A 17,320-nucleotide genomic window follows, 5' to 3' on the forward strand; every position below is an offset into this window, starting at 1 on the left:
CTTTCCTTTCCTTTCCTTTCCTTTCCTTTCCTTTCCTTTCCTTTCCTTTCCTTTCCTTTCCTTTCCTTTCCTTTCCTTTCCTTTCCTTTCCTTTCCTTTTCTTTTCCTTTTCTTTTCCTTTTCTTTTCCTTTTCTTTTCCTTTCTTTTCCTTTTCTTTTCCTTTCTTTTCCTTTCTTTTCCTTTCTTTTCCTTTCTTTTCCTTTCTTTTCCTTTCTTTTCCTTTCTTTTCCTTTCTTTTCCTTTCTTTTCTTTTCTTTTCTTTTCTTTTCTTTTTTATAATAAAGGAAGGAGTGGGCAGAGAGATGCTCTTGGACTCTGGGAACAGTAAAAATCAAAGAATTAATAAACAATTTAACATTTAAAAGCATCAATATAACATCTTCCAAGTGCCTGAGTCATTTTGGTAACTGAGTTTGTAACTCAATAATCCTTATGACTCTTCAACATTTTATCTGTAAGCTTTGTTCCAAGTGCTAGGAACTTAACTGAATCAACTCCCTACTTCTAATTTTCCAAATGAAAATGTTAACGAAATCTACTGCAGTATTTCAGAAGCAAAGCATCTAATCATTACCCTTGTTCACTTTCTTGACAAAAAAAAAAAAAATATATCCACTTTTCTGATGATAGTATTCCCGTAGTCTTATGCTTCCTAATATGCCTGTTCCTAGTACATTAACAGTTTTACTACATTTATTGTTCTTACTGTCATGCTCACATAAAAATTTAAATAGGAAATTCTACTGGAGCAAAGTCCATGTAAAGTGTTTTCTTTTGAGCTGTGCTGTAGTTAAGCATTGTAGAAACTTTATAGTTGTTGCTTTTTCCTAAACCACACCATGGAGAGCTGACCTTTGAGTTGTAGCTTTTGTACCTCTTTGGTCTTTTGTTCTCTAAGAAGAATCAGCTTTGAAATATGCCCCATTTGGAGAAGCCCTTCAAACAGATCTGAAACATTTATTTATTAGTATGGGTGAAGATAGTTTCTATACATTGTACTATTTCTCTAACAGTTAAGCAAAGATCTATTTAAAAGCCAAGACAAATACTTTTATAAAATTACTTTCCAATGCATCCAACCCTGCGGGTGGCTTTTGGGAAACAGAATAATTTAATAGCCCATGAAAAAGTGGGGATGAATATGTGCTTACTCCACGCTTCGAGTCTTAAATGCAGATTACCTGATCCTTATTTGGATCAAAATCCAAATTCAAATTTTTCACTTTAGGATTATCTCTTATTATACTCCCTTTGTAATACTCCGTGTTATATTGAGAACAGAACTTGCACAAAGAAGTCAGCTTAGGGATGGAAAGTACTGAGTTTTTAGCATGGCATTGTAAATCCATAATTTTGGGGCCAACGAAGATTTCAGTTTCCAGCTGCAATGTCAGTATTCATGATTTCTGAAAGCCTGGCCACTTCTTTATAACTCTGTTTGAAAAACGTGAATATTTTTATTTTCTAATATGCTTTTATTTTTCCTGCCTGTAAGGAGGTATATGGTATTAGATAAGCTCAGATGAACGTACCAGAGATGTGTATGTTTCAGTATATGTCTGGTAAGAAATTATGTATAATCTTTCTTTTCCATGCTGTATCATTTTGTTTTTCAGAGGTAAATAATCTTTTCAGTATTTTTTTCTGCTATCAGCAAATTTAAAGTAATAACTACACACAAAAAAAATCAGATGGCAAAAATAGAATGGAATAAAATGGAAGTAGAATAGAACAGGAGTAGAATTAGTTCCGTTGGAAGGGACATTCAGAGATCATTTATTCCAACAGCCTTCCACTTCAGGGCTAATCAAAAGTTAAAGCATATTATTGAGGTCATTATGCAAGTACGTCTTGAATGCAGACACACACAGGGGCATCAACCGCCTCACTAGAAATATTCACACATAACTTTGAAGTGAAAGGATTTTAAAATTATGTTATTTTTCTCCTGGCTTCTAACCTTTAAGAGTGAAGTTGTGTCACCTTTCAAAGCTTTTCCTCATTGCCACCTGGGCTGAAAATGGATACGTATATTCTTGGTAAGGGAAAGCTGGTGGATCTCTCACTTAGCTCCACGGGGTGACACTTTAAAAAAACATAGGATGCTCAGTAATGTTGAAGCTGTGAGAGATCCTTTTGCAACACTAATCAGGCAACTACATCTCAATCTTAATGTGGGAATGATTTTAACTTAGTCTCTAATACGCTAGACTGATATCTGCACTATGAGAATGAGACAAGCAGCTACCAGATATCTAATTCATTAAACTGCAGGTAATCAAGCTTCCAGGATGGAAATGGCAGTACAGTTTTTATCTTTGCTCCATATTGCTGCAAACCTCAGTGCAATCTATCTTCTTTTGTATCTGTCATCTCTTCTTCCCTCCCCTCCCACTCTCACTGTAGTGACATGAAATTTCTTTCTTCTGCTTCAGCATGTAAAAGCTACTTTGGTTTCATCTTATTTATTTGCTGTCTTCTTGCAGCTTGAATGTATGTATGTTTGCCATCAGATTGCATCTCCCTGCTGTGTGATGACATTGGCAAGTGATTGCACTGCCAAAAGATTCATTGCTATAGCAGATGCAGTTGTGAATGAACAATTAAATCAGCTGTTACTTTTAAACTGAAAATTTAAAGTCAGTCAAGTGTCAGTCAGTGGATAGAGCACCTGAATGCAAAAACCAAGGATAAGAAGTCATGCAGTGATACAAAAAACTTGATATTTCAAAGGCAAAAGAATGCATTTTTGGATTCTGTAATAGAGTTCTTTCACATTCATACAACAATTATCTTCTAGCTGATAACATTTGAGTAAAATATTGATTAGCTGTGTATCTAAAGCATGTTCATCATGATATATAATAATTGCAAGAGCCTCACTGTATTCTAGTTCTAAAAGACATTTGAAGTGTGATCGAACAGTCCTCTTTCTTGAGAGCTCTGGAGATACTCAGAATGACTCAAAAACAGAGAAATACAGTAGACATGCAAAGAAGAAAACATACAAATGCACAGAAAATGTTTGTAGGCTTTGTATTAAAAAGGAAGATCATTGTAAAGAGTTCCAGGCAAATAGTGATGTAATGTGAAAGAGTAGTAGTATAAATTAGTGAATAATTAATCACAAAAAAAAGAGGAAATTAATTTTTTTTTTTTCAGACCACTTGTGACATGACTGAATGTTCTGTGCTGACTCTTCCAAGCAGCCAGTAAATATTCTTTTCCATATGCACACAATGAGAAAAATGGAGCAGAGGTTAACACCCCCAGTTCACTGGGGACTTGTGTGGCCTCTGCACACTGAGACACAAGTGAAGGAGTATCATGGAACAGAGGGAAGGAAGTAACGATAGAGCAGTCTCTCTAAGTGAGAATTCATAGTTGTGTTAGACTTTATAGCTTGGATATGTTTTCCCTGTTAACTGCAATTAAGAAGAAATTTTACCTGCATCTGCACATTCATATAATTTCCGCTGCAGGATTCTAGTGCCTCTGAAGCGTACTTCATGGTGTCATATTGATCTGATGGTCTGGGCTGGCTCAGCAATTGCTTAAGATCCTCTCTGAAGTCACCTCCATTCAATATAAAACTTTTTGCCCTACTGCTTATGTTAGGTTATTATATTGTTCCTTTCATGTCACCCTATCTGCTTATTTTCTTTTTAGCTAAATTAATTTCAGCTAACTTTTCTCATGCCTTTTAATCTAGAGATTCAAAGGAAACAAACATTTGATAGAGGGTATTTTATGGACTGTGTTGTTCAGGCTCTTGAATTGTTAGTCTGTTGTCAATGTTTTTCTTGGCACAGCCAAGCCTCTTGCAGTACAGTGGTAGCTGAGAGCAATACAGTGGTAAAGTCACCAGTAGTCAAATGTGAGCCAGTCTTTGTTTTCGTCTAGAGAGCAATCAGCGTTGCAATTAGAATGCAAAATCTTTCTAGGACTCATGCTTAAGCATCTGGCTTTGTTGGTTTTTTTTCTGTTGTTGTTATTGTTGGGTTTTGTTCATGAATAAATAATTCAGTGGTGATGGATCTGAATGATCTTTTAAGATCCATTCCAACTCAAGCCATTCTATGATGCTAGACCTCCAAATGTGAGTTAGCTTATGAAACACAAGTTTTAAGCTCAAGGAGGGGAGGTTTAGATTGGATGTCAGGATGAAGTTCTTCACAGAGAGAGTGGTGAGGTGCTGGACCAGGCTGCGCAGAGAGGCTGTGGGTGCCCCATCCCTGGAGGTGTTCAAGGCCAGGTTGGATGGGGCCCTGGGCTAGTACCAGATCTGGAGATTGGTGGCCCTGCCAGGGCAAGCGGATTGGAACTTGATGATCCTTGGGGTCCCTTCCAACCCAAGCCATTCTGTGATTCTATGATTCTTTGAAGACTGTAGCCAACGGAGTGCTATTGAACCATGCCCAGGGGCTAAATGGACCGCTGCAGGGTGCTTTTCAGGTAAAATTGGGAGTGCTGAACTTCATCTCCTCTATGCTCCGTTTGAGCCTGAGTAGTCCCATCCTTGACAATGCTTGGCCAAGGCAGGAGTCTTCCACACAACCAAACACTACCACAGTTGGCTCATGCACCTGAGAAGGGTTTTCATCTGCTGTCCATCCCAGCCATTGACCAGGTAGCCCCAAGTAATGCAGGGAATCTGTCCTCTCCCCTCCCATATGTACACAGAATGTTTGTCACCTGGGAACTATTTCATGTGCGCCGTGTTAAGAAAAATAAGAAGTTTCAGGGCATCAGTATATTCAGTTTGACATTCATTTCTAGAATTGCATGGAAGTGCACCAAATTTAAATCAGGATGCTCCTTCTCGACAGTTTTAATGGAAATCAGCTGGATTTTGGCCTCTAAACCATTGGGATTTTCTGACAGTGACAGAGGTGAAGGTGATCTTGTTGCCTTTTGTGCTGTCTTGGTGGATGTTCCCAACCCTGCTACTTAGCAGGGATGGCACTTTGATATTTTTGAATTAAGAATAGGCAAGTGGGTGCAGATTGGTCCTCTGTGCTCTCAGTGAAATGCTTTGGGCACTCCAGCTTGAACCGCAGCATTTCCTAGTGGCTGCGTGCCTTTATTCTGTATCGGGGATAATCTGGCTGTGTAAAATGACAGTAATTTACAATGTCACTTGCTATAATTGAGGGAAATATCTGCAGCTGACTGAAAAAATTAGATGTGTCTTTTATTTTCTGTGAATGCATTATATGCTGGCTCTAGAATGAAATAAAAAGTAGTATGAAATGGTGATCTCTTTGTGCTCCAACCAGTGAAAGCTGCAAAGAGAAAGAGCAAAATATGTGTTGAAATAACCATGGAGTGTCAGCCTCCTTCAGTCTTTTCAGCACTTTCTTTTAGTCAGGAGCATTGTGGAACATATCTGCATGCCTTTCCGTAAACAGTTAGCTGTCATTCACCAAGTATTTATGAGCATTCTCGACAGAGTGATTTAACTGTGAGTGTTTTGCAGTGATCGATGATTCCTGAATTAGTGCTTTGGCCAAATCCATATACAGTATGTGTGTAAGTGAGAAGTAAGTGAAGAATGTGTATTCTTGCGATAGAAAGTCTCTTTGAAGAATCCAGAGTAAAATACCCTTACAGCTGAAGCATCCTCTGCTCTCTTCTGCTCATTTTGGCTCTGCCCCTGTTCAGGCTCATGTTCCCATTTTGACCTGAAATAATTTGTGCTGTGGATTGACTTGTCATTCCCACAACCTCGAGGGGCTGGCACACGCCGCGCCATGGGTGTGGATGGGAATGTGCTCACTTCCTCCTTGGCTGTGCAGCTTCAGTTCTGCTGCACATTTGGAGCTGTGGGACACGGGCAAAGCAAGCTTTATGTTGTACTGTCACGAGTCTGGCAGTAGCACAAGTGAGCGCTTTGCGTGACAGCTGCTAAATCCCTGCTAAATTTTATGCCTTGTGTGTGCTGCCTGGGGCAGCCTGGAATTTGCCCTTTCCTAGATGATCAGTGATGAACAAGAAACAGTGGGTGCTTTAAAAAAGAAAACTTGGCATAAACTAGCTTTTTACATATTGCACATATCCATAATTTTTTAATGCTGAATGGTTTGTGCAAGCAATGACATACCAAAATCTTGGCACATGCATTTAGCTTCAAATAGCTGCGCTCCCTCTGCATGCACAGCAGTATTTGGAAAGCAAATGTTTGGTTAATACGTGGTTAAGCACTTTTGCAATACAGAAAGTGTTCTTCCTTGCAAGCTGTCTGTCCTGAGAAAGTGAAGTGTACTTTTGGTTTTTGAATTCATGCAAATGTCATTTGTAAGCAGTGATTAAGATTTTGCAAATACTTCAGGAGCCTTTTGAACTTGTGTGTTGAGTAGGCCACTGCATGCTAAATATTTTTAAAATTACTTTTCTGTGCATTTTTGCTTCCCTCTTCCTCTCAGTTTTTTACTTTGCATGACCAAAATTCTCTCAAAGTGCAATTTCAGATATTTCGGGTAAAACATATGGCATTTGACAGTTATATTAAGGGAGTGCGGGATTAAGAGTGGTCATGCACAGCCTTGTGGACATTAATATTAGTATGACAATAAATCCCTCTTTTGCTTTTGTAATGTTCCTTGCCTTCAGTTTGTGGGTGAGCATGAGGTAAGGGAAGGACTGAAGGCAGACATACCAGCACTCAGCAAATGATGTAGTTTACCCATGCCCATGGTTTGCCCTGAGGGTCGTATCTGGGTTGCCTTTGGAACCAGCTTCAGATCTGGATTGCCATTTGAACTGGCAGGGACAAGTCACACCAGCGTGAATACAGTCTGTGCATGCACTGTGTCCAGAAAAGTGCTGGCTGTGGCTGCGATGGGGTCCACAGTCCTCAGATCCAGACAGATTATGTTTGAATTCCCGAGCAGTGGAAGTACAGAGGCAGACATTTCATCCTCAGTTCAAAGGCAGAGGGAACAGGGGACCTCTTTCAGTTTTTCCTAGCTGCAACCATTCTCGATATCCACTTCCAACGCACATCTCTAAGGCAATCTGATTTCTTGCCTTCAGCATCCTCAGTTTCCACAGTTTTTTGGGTAACAGGGAGGATACTGCTGATAAACAGGTGAATTTGCTCCTTCCCAGTACAGCTCCTGTGTGACACTGCCAGTCTACATTTTTCAGAGACTGTGCTTGTGATTCTTGGGTTTGATTTACCTCCAACCCAGTTTATAACTGTAGATGAAACCAGTAGGAATTGTGCTGTACACACCTATGGTAGTGAATTAATTAGTCCTCAACACCAGATCCACTTTGAAATACCATGTATCTCACAAGAGCCAAACAAGATGAATGGAAAGTTTTAGACACTAGGCATCTCTTCCTTAGTTTATCACCTATGCATTCTTAATATGTTACCTAACAAGTTTTATGAACTCAGTTCGTTAGAAAGCAGTCATCTACTATCAAAAACCCCTAAGGGAACTAAAGGAATCATGGACTTACAGGGCTTGGAAGGGACCTCTGGGGATCATCAAGTTCCCGCTTCCCCATCCACTAAAGCATGTTCCATACAGTAGGTTGTACAGCATGCAGTGAATGGCTTTGGAAGAACTTGTCAAACTATGACAAAAAAATGTTTTTAAATACTTTTTTTTTTTTAACCAAGTGTTCAATACAAAATCAGGCTTTTTACAAGGCTTTGTTAGGATTGTTAGCATTATCTTTATGTTAAAAGCTTACGTTGCAGATACTGAGCTAATCTGAATTCTCTTTAAGTCAAGATTTTTCCCAAGATCTTTGTTCGTAACAAAATTTTAAATATTTAAAGTGCAAAGATTATTGGTGTTCATTCTCTGTGTGAAGCTGTTAGTTTTTTTTCTCTTAGGTATTGTGCACATTGCTTTCTACATGTATTACTGTATACTTTATTCTATTGAAATCGTTGCATTTTTAATTCTAATAGCTCTGGTGCTGTGTTGCTTTTATTCTGCAAATCTGAAATGGCAAGGAAGGTGCCATTCCTAAGAAGTGAAATTGGACCAGATAATGCAGCGTCAATGCTTCACTGTTAACCAAAGCTTAGTGCATTTGGTAGAAAAATGAGTAACTCTAATTTGTGAGAAATTGTTATTCTGGAAAGCAGAAAAATGTATTATTATTTTCAGAAAACTCAAATGCTATTTCAGGAGCATCAAGGAAGAATGTATCATTCAAATAATGCTCACTTCAGTCCTCCAATGCATTTGCATTCTGTCTGACTGTGTGTTTGAAATAAGAGAGCAGTTTTATCCTGCATGTCACAGCTAAATATATTCTCTGTTGACATGATGGAACAGTTTCACACAGTGATGCAGAAGTCATGGAATCATTTTTGTCCCACAAAATTTAATTTTGTTGCTGAGAAACTCTTGCAATCCTAGCCTTAGCCGTCGTTCCTTGTCTTAAAAATGGTGTGAGTTTCAGCCAGAGGTATCTATTGCAATTAAACTCGCCTTGTAGGTAAATTCTGTAGTCTAAGTGAGTAAACAATGCCATGCTATGGCTATGCCCAGTTCATTTTACTCTGATTCTTGAAGTGATTGAAATGAACAGTTTCTCTAGGAGATCTCATGAATTGGTTTGCTCTGTTCATGGTTTAATTCCATCACTAGAGAGCGTCCTTTGGAGGGACGAGCACAATGCATAGACTGATATCAAATACAAAGTCTGACCATGTGTGAATGTGCAAATAAAGTGAGAAATGCTTGTGGAATTATTGCAGTATTTACCTTTTTTTTTTTTCTTTTTTTTCTTTTTTGTCCTGCCAGAGATAACAAATGGGAATAACTGATTTTTGGTTTTGCTGATGCTGTGAAAAACTGGGGAGCACATTGCTTGGGGTCAAATGAAGCAGTTTATTTCTCTGTTTTATAGAAGAATATACATTTCTCAATTTTCAAGTGATCTTTTTTTTCCTCTTTAATTATCACACTGAGGTCAATTTGTTTTCCTTTTCATGAGGAGCTGGGGACAGCATGCATTTGTGAATGGTTCTGGTGAATAAGCTATTCATGTGCAGGATTTCTCCCTGTTCTGTGGTTGAGTATCACTGCTCAGCCTCTCTATTGCCAGCCTGAACTGTACATTACATCTTTCACAACAACACAATTTAATGATTTATTTTGAAAAATCAGAGGCACTTGGTTTGGATTAGTGGAAAGAAATGTGAGCTGCGACAGAGGCAGTGCTCCTGCAGGGTCTCCTTGTTCTGGGGGTGCTAAAGGAGGAGGATGACCCAGCCTGGCTCCGCGGGAGTACAGTGTAAGGAGGGAGAACCTGGTACAACTCAGCAGTGCTGGTTATGAAGGCTTTTAACTTGTTTGTGAAGGAGTGGTTGAAGATGACCGACTTGTGCCTTAAGTTCACATGTGGTGCAAAATTAATTTTTATGGGACCCCGTACCTGTGTACAGAAAAAGCCTGTATGAAGGAGTATTACATAAATATGATCCTTTTTCAATATGACACTTGCAAATGTATACTTTTCTAAAACTAACACTGGTTTCAGTTTTTTTGAACTTATTCTGAAAAAAAAGCCCATGTGGTACTTTTCAGAATCAAGAATTCAGATTTTTTTGGCACATGTTTAGGAAAACAGCCTTAATAGGCAGGTTGCAGCATAGCAGTTGGGATATGTGCAGCTACTTCATTGTTATGGTTTTGAATCCCGGCTACATTGTTGTTGGGAGTTTGGTTCATTAAAAGTGTACTTTTTATTACTTCCTGCCAAAGGAGATGCTGTAAAGTCAGTGCCTTGACGAGGTGATCTTCAATGGCACAGCTGCAGCACTGCAGGATGAACTGACACACCAAGCCTGTATTTTCTGTAACATTAAACAGACTGGCTGCCCTGTCATGCACCAGATGACTCTGTGGCACGTTTTACTTGAAGCAGCAGCACAGGAAAACATACAAGCAGTCCATCGAGGACTTAGCCACCTCATTCTTTTACAAGCTTTTGAGTTACCTAATTTTTTTCCCTGCTTCAGTACTACTTAATGCCATTAATGAAACATTTTGAAGCCGCGTAGCTGCTGGAGCACATGACTATTCCAGGTTGATCTGTAACAGTAAAGAGCATCCAAGGAAGAAGTTTCTTGTTTGTAGAGTTGAAGTTTCTTTCTTTTCGTTTACAAGGAAATGCTGGGTCAGCAGTAGTGATGGCAAAAAAAAAAAAAAAAAGAAATGTAGGGTCTTGGATTTAGATTAGCAGGCTAACAAGATTCCTGACAGTGGTCATGTCCTAATCACATCAGAGGCTTTTCGGGTACTCCAGATCTGCTAGCATGATGGCTAATTGAAGAAGTCACAGGTAACTCCTTCATGCATAGCTTTTTTTTTAGGTTTTAAAGCTACTTTGAAAGTAGCTTTGAAAAAAAAGAAAGGGCAGATATCTGTTTTTGAACCTGTAAAATAAACTATTGAAGTTTTATACCTTGGTAGCAGGCTATGAAGAGCTAGTCTAACCCACTCCCCTAAACCCAAGGAGCTATACAGATGCCTCATCTGTCCTCAGAAATGATTGTAGAAACAAAGGCCTAAAAAATCTATTAAAATAAGAACTGCGTATCTAAAATGTGTAAATGTCATGACTGGCAGGTACATACTGTACACTTTGAAATCATTCAAGTTATAAAATCTCATTAATAAAAGTTAAAAGACTGTATCCTCTCATTAATAAAAGTTAAAAGTTCAGTAAGTACATGCAGCAGCTTAACAAACCATTCATTGTGCCTCTAAATCTCAATCCAGGTTCTCCATTTTAACAGTGAACCAAATTCAAACACTGCGTCCAAAACCTTGAAGTCATATTTTCCAGCATAAACAATTAAATCTATGTAACAGAGTAGTGATACTGCTCTGTAAATAAAATTCATCCAGAGGAGAAGAACGATTTTCTAGCTGGGGAGCTAGAACTTTCTCTTTAATTAATATTTAAATATTAGTACTTAAGTGCTCTTACATAAATACCAAAAAAATGTATTCAGAAGGTCTGATTAAATAAAATATATTAGCATATTAAAATGTTAACAGAATAAGGCATGTTAAAACATTACAGAGCCTTCCAACCATGTCACATCTCAGGGGTGACTTGAGCTCCAGCTTGGTGGAGCTGGATGCTCTTGTCTTTGCCAATGATGTCTATAGAGAGATTGCCATTTACACACATAGTTCTCCTAGGAACTCTCCTGAAATGTTTCTTGTATGTGTTGCTCACCGCAGAATCAATTCAGACTTGGGTTAATCAAAATACGAAGTGTCAGCAAAATATGATGATGTGAGCTCCCAGTGAATAATCACTTATTCTGTACTTCTGGAGAGCAAAAATAGCTCTGTCTAGAGTTCTTGGTCTTCCTCATATTCCTGGTATTCTGAAGCTTTCTTACAACTGGGTTTTGGGGGTTTTTCTTTGCCTTGAGCTAACTTTCTGTTCCAAGTGAAAATGTCCTTAGAAGTAACAAATGTATTTTTGTTCTTTTTTTTTTTTTCATCCCATACAGTGTGAAAGGAGCAGATGCCGGCAACGTGATCAGACTATTTGTACCAGACATCGGGATGTTCATTGCGAGCCTGACCATATGGCTCCTCTGCCGCAACATGGTTCAGAAGGCAATAACTGAGGATGCAGTGCAGTGCAACGCGCAATTTGAAAATGAGGAAATGGTATCAAATACACATTTCTGTCTGTACAGTTTATAGCTAATAGTGAGCTTTGGCATTCCTGTTGGAGTTGTATTCTGAAATGGTTTGATGAGCATGGAATACGTTAAGTGTACTTACTTTCAGGAAACAAAACACTTTATTTTGAAGTGGAAAAGCTATTGTGGTTCTTGTTTTGAGAAAACAGAGCAGAATATGAAAAGTGGTAGATTTGCTACTGAATTTTCAAATTGTTTTGAATTAACAGGTAGTCATGATGGCTGACCACCATGTATTTCTTCACCAGAGCTTCGAGTTAAGTCTGAAAAGGATTTTTGCTATGTTCATTGCTCTGTTTTTTAGATAGTATCCGTGTTTCCAAACTTGGTATTGAAGATCTGGAGAATCTAAGTGATTATCAGAAATGATTCTTAGCAGAAGAGAGGAGAGACTGCGCATTATGTTCAGGGAGGGAATTATCTAAAACAGTGGTTATGCGAACAGCCAAGTAAGCTTGATGATAGTCCTTGGGAATGACGCAGCTGGAATTGTTGATGTGTTTGCTGTGTATTTTACTGCTGGGAAGAATGGTAGAGATCATGAATGCAGAAGATTCCACATATAGAGGAAAACGATTTTATAATATAAAAAGCTGCAATGGGAATTTAGCCCAGGGTGCAGAGAAATTCCCAATACCAGTCTTAACATGTTTTTTATCAGACTGTCTAGTGTGCCTCGCATCTCGTTTTCTGCCTTGTTTTACATATGGGTAGAATGTTTTTTGCTTTACTCTCATAACTCCAGTTTTAGGGGACAAAGTTGTAAGTTGCTCACTTCAAATAGAAACTGCACTTTAAAAGTGGGAAAAGCGTTGAGGGGGTCAGCCGCCCACTTTGGTGTCACTGTAGAGGGGGAAAATTCTCTGTGTGTTTCTCTGTTGTCTGGTTTGTAATATTGCCAGAAGCTAGTTGAGTTTCTAGCACAAGAAGGATCAGTACTAGGACTGTGTTTTATATCCAGTTGCTTGTAATTTCTTAGGGGCTCTCCAGGCAGCTAAGACTGTATCTGCAAGTGGGGGAACTAGAAGCACTGAGAAAGGTGGCTAATCATTGTGTTTTGTGATCAGTCTGTCTTTCCTAGAAGAGTTACATTTTACCAAAGTGGGCTCTGACAAACAGCTCTGAAGCCCTTGGTCTCCTGGATAGAAAATGTGTTTGCACATGCATAAAATAGGAGTAATGTAATAGCAGAAGCTCAGAAGAAAGACAAAAGGATGTGCTGAGGTTCTTCTGAATCTATACGATAGTGTTTAAATATTAACTTTTTGGTTAGTTCAGAGCCTAGAGTCTGGGTAGGAGAAGGGAGCTCAGTCTCATGGAAACAAGGGATGCTGTCTGCCAAGCAGGGCTCAATAGATCTGCTTGGAATGCAAGAAAAAAAAACTGAGCAAACCAGCGGTGATCACATAGAACAGAGGGCAGCTTTAAATTGGATGTGTCATGGACTCATGGCTACCTCAAGGCATTCCACTGATACAATTAAACGTGCCAGAATAATCCACAACGGAAGAGTGGGGTGGGGGTGAGAAGGAGGAGAAAACTTTGACTGCAAAGAAACACTGATACCGGGCAAATGGAAATCTGCATAAATATATTTCACTTCTTCACATCAAAACCCAGGAAATATTATTTATGTTCTGTGAGCTGTATGTACTATACATTATTTAGTGAACGCTGCAGCTGTGTTTAGATATAGTGGCACCAAAAACTTTACCACAGTTGATGTTTTTTTTTGAAGTGTAATACTTACTGTCATGTGAGGTGATCCCCAGTGTTTTGAGGAATTCTGATCTTCACAGCTGAAATTATGGATTTACATCGGAACAACCTGCTTGTTTTTAAAGATGGAGTAGAATGGAGAGTGGAAAATTAAGTACATGTTAAACACATATTTTCCAAACTTCAACTTTCTCTTTGTAGGTGTCTGCATATAACATCCTGGAATCATTTCTGCTAGTTAGGAGGCTGCAGAAGCAGCTGAATCTGCTAGGAATTGGCAGGACTGTAAGGAACTTAATGCATATGCAGAGCATGCGTCCGAGTGTCTGAATTTGGAAAAATATTGGCATGGTCTAAAATAAGTCCAAACGGTGTGGGTTTTACGAGATAAATTTCAATTCCTCTTTGATAAAATCCACTGAAAAAGGGAAAACTAGGTGAACAGTTATTTGACTTCAGCATTATCTAACTGATGCTTGTGTTGCCGTGGCTCTGTACTGATACTGTAACTCCATTGAATTAGAAAATACAAAATGAGTTAAAGAAATAAGTGCCCTACAAACAAACGCTTCAGAAGAAGTGTTGAGCTTGGTACTGTGCCTCTAAGGGAAATAGTTCTGGGTTTATTAGAACAGCTTCCCAGCCAGTTAGAGAGAGTTGAAGAGTTTATGGTGAGAGTTCCTGTGACCACTCGTCAGAGATCCCTGGTACGCAATTTTGTTAAGAATGCCTCTACTGATTTGAACTGATTCAACAGATCCGTGAGGTTTAACAAGGCAAAGTGCAAGGTGTTGCATTTGGGTCAAGACAATTCCAGATATGAGTACAGACTGGGAGACAAACTGCTTGAGAGCAGCCCTGCAGAGAAGGTCATAGGAGCCTTGATAGACATGACCCAGCAGTGTGCTCTTGCAGTCTGGAGGGCCAACTGTATCCTGGGCTGCATCAAAGGAGGGGTTACCAGCAGGGAAAGGGAGAGAATTGTCCCCCTCTGCTCTGACCTTGTGAAGGTCCACCTGGAGTATGGTGTCCAGGCCTGGGGCCCGCAGTACAGGGCGTATGCAGAGCTGTTGGAGTGAGTCCAGAAGAGAGCCACAAAAATGATCAGAGGACTGGAGCACCTCTCCTATGAAGAAAGGCTGAGGGAACTGAGCTTGGAGAAGAGAAGGCTTTGGGGAGGCCACATTGTGGTCTTCCAGTATTTGAAGGGAACTTACTGACTTTGTACATAGTCTGATAGTGATAGGACAAGGGGGAATGGCTTTAAACTAAAAGAAGATAGATTTAGGTTAGATGTTAGGAAGAAATTTTTTACTCATGGGTGGTGAGGTGCTAGAACAGGTTGCCCAGAGAGGTTGTGGATGCCCCATCTATGGAGGTATTCAAGCCCAGGTTGGATGGGATCTTGGGCAGCCTGATCTGGTGGTGGCAGCCCTGTTTGTAGCAAGAGGCTTGGAACTAGATATCTTTTAGGTTCCCTCCAACCTAAGCCATTCTATGATGAGAGGTAGCATTTCGGATTGCTAGATGCCTAGCCACAGGTAGCCCTAAATATCAATAAATGGGCACTCTGACTTCCAGGAAAAGCAGGACATTTATCTTACAACTTCACCTTTTTGCCACCATTCCCATGGGGAATGGTGACATCACAATATAGAATGCTGACATCACAGTGGGGAATGGTGACATCACAATGCAGAATGGTGACATCACATTGGGGAATGGTGACATCACAATGGGGAAATTATGAAAATTATGAATTATGAAATTATGAAATTATTTGAGTAATTCTCAGACCTCTATGCTTTGGGGGAGCATGAAATACTTTGGAAATAGGCTAAATTAAAAAAGGAAGAGTAGTTTATCTGCTCCTTCCAAATTCTACATATAAGAAAGCCTGTTAAGTAATTATTTTAGCAGTTCCAAAAGTGGCCTTTTTAAAGCTTTGTATGAATCCATCATATTTCAGTTTTTATTTTGGCATGCTGAAAAAAATGCCTGGAGTTGAGTAGCAGTTTGTGTACTTAGCCATGGCAGTAGCATCCAGAAACTGTTTGTAGAGTACAATGGATCAGATTGCTTGTGGATTAAGGTGAAACTCAAAATGAGAAGTATCAGAATCTGAATTAAGGGCAACAAGGATTCACTGAAAAATGGATGTCCTTCTTCATTACATTGCATCCAACTTTAAGGGAAACAGATCTTCATCAGAAAAGTGTATTCTACAGAACAGAACTGGGGATAGGAGGCTGGAAGGCAGTAAGAGACTTTCAATTATTTGTAAGTAACGCTATCCCAGGAATAAGCAAAGAGTGTGGTTTTAATTAACAGTGAGTCATGAAGTAGGAAGGTCTGCCAGACACCAGGCTGCGGTCCAACTCATTACCACCCCTAAATGGTTGCACACTTGGAGCAAACGTGTCTGCAGGCCTTTTTTATTAGGGCTCAGAAAATTTAAAGCAGGTGAATTCAGCTGGAGAAAGGCCCAGATTGCAAATGCCGAAAAGCACAATGCCAGTCACAAGGTGTAAAAGGTGGAAGAAAACGAGAGAGAACAGTTAACTCCCAGCTGCAGCTGAACGTATGACATTTTTGATTTGATGCAGATGGTGGTTGAAATGCCAAAATGTAGATGCAGTATATACAGTCTGATAGGTATTAGAAAGGAAGTAGCTTTTTCTCGAGACTGTTGCCTGATATTGTAAGTGACGGGGTAAAAATATCCTTGTGAGATTGTGTAACTTCATCTTTACAAGAGGTGTTGATGTTAAGTGAAATAAACAGCTGCAGTCTTCAGTGCAGCTTCCTCCAAGGTGCTAGCTGCCTTGTTTGTTCAAGCTTGTTTCTCATTGACGCCCTTCAGAAAAATGAAGGGGACTGCTGGGTCTGTGCTTCATTCTACAATATGGGGCAAGCTTGATCCCACAGCCTCCACCCTTACTGTTCTTTGTGGAAGACAGAGATTTGTTTCTCAAAAAGAGAAGAAAAGAAAATAAGAGGAAATTGTTTTAAAATAAACTAAAGTTTGGGAAGAATCTGAGGAAAACTTGGCTTGGAATGAAATCGGGAGGTTCTCACATCAGCCACATACTTGTTTTGTGCCCTCAAGCTTCTTACTTCATCTGTCTCTCAGCTTCTGTGTCACTTAGCAAATAGGAATGGCAATAATGCTTGGTTTCACAACTTTGCCTTTCTAATCAATAGGCTGAGGAGCTGTGGCTATTTGTCATACACCTACATGAGGCACGTAGTCCATTTAGAGCTCTCCTTCGATTCGAGTTTCCAAGTGCAAATGCAACATACACAGGACAGTTTAGACAAGCTCTGAGAGTTATACACATTCCATGCTTTGTCTAAGGTCTTCTTAGTCTAGAAATTGCCCATTTAGACCAGTACCCTCATCCTGGAAGTAGCTGGTACCTTGTGTATTACCACAATAAGCAAGTTAGAGATAACTTTTTCCCTGTCTCCAATATTGCTATTTATCCTGATCTCTCCTAGCGAGAGACTGGCTTTAATCCTAAAACATATGGTTTCATATCCCTTCCAAAAATGTTGTTGTTAATTATAGCTACTCTGTATAGTCTTGTTAAACATATAATTATCCAGTCCCTTTTAATACCTCATTAATTTCTTGGCTTCGGTAGCGTCATGAAGCAAGGACTTCCACAACTTAACAACTGCTCTCTGATTTTATTTTAAATTTAACACCTTTTAATTTTATGGAAGGTCTCTTGTATTACATGTTATAAAACAGCACGAGATGGTATGAGGGAAATCAAATTATTTATTATCTTACATATTTATCCTTTAAAAGGTAAGCAATCCCTGTTCTTTTTTTTTTCATTTCTTTGGTCATTTTCATCATTTTTCTCTGGACAAGCTTATGTTCTGCA

General features: G+C 39.3%; 1 protein-coding gene across 1 annotated transcript in view; it reads left to right on the forward strand.

The window, feature by feature from the left end:
- Nucleotides 1-17,320, forward strand: part of PIEZO2 (piezo type mechanosensitive ion channel component 2) — a 296,323-nt gene that overhangs the window by 145,872 nt on the left and 133,131 nt on the right. The window contains exon 5 of the mRNA XM_021388274.1: nucleotides 11,508-11,670. Within this exon, the coding sequence (XP_021243949.1) occupies nucleotides 11,508-11,670 (163 nt within the window). The remainder of the gene's footprint in view (nucleotides 1-11,507; nucleotides 11,671-17,320) is intronic.

This window comes from Numida meleagris, chromosome 2 (assembly GCF_002078875.1).
Source record: "Numida meleagris isolate 19003 breed g44 Domestic line chromosome 2, NumMel1.0, whole genome shotgun sequence".
Classification (NCBI taxonomy): Eukaryota; Metazoa; Chordata; class Aves; order Galliformes; family Numididae; genus Numida; species Numida meleagris.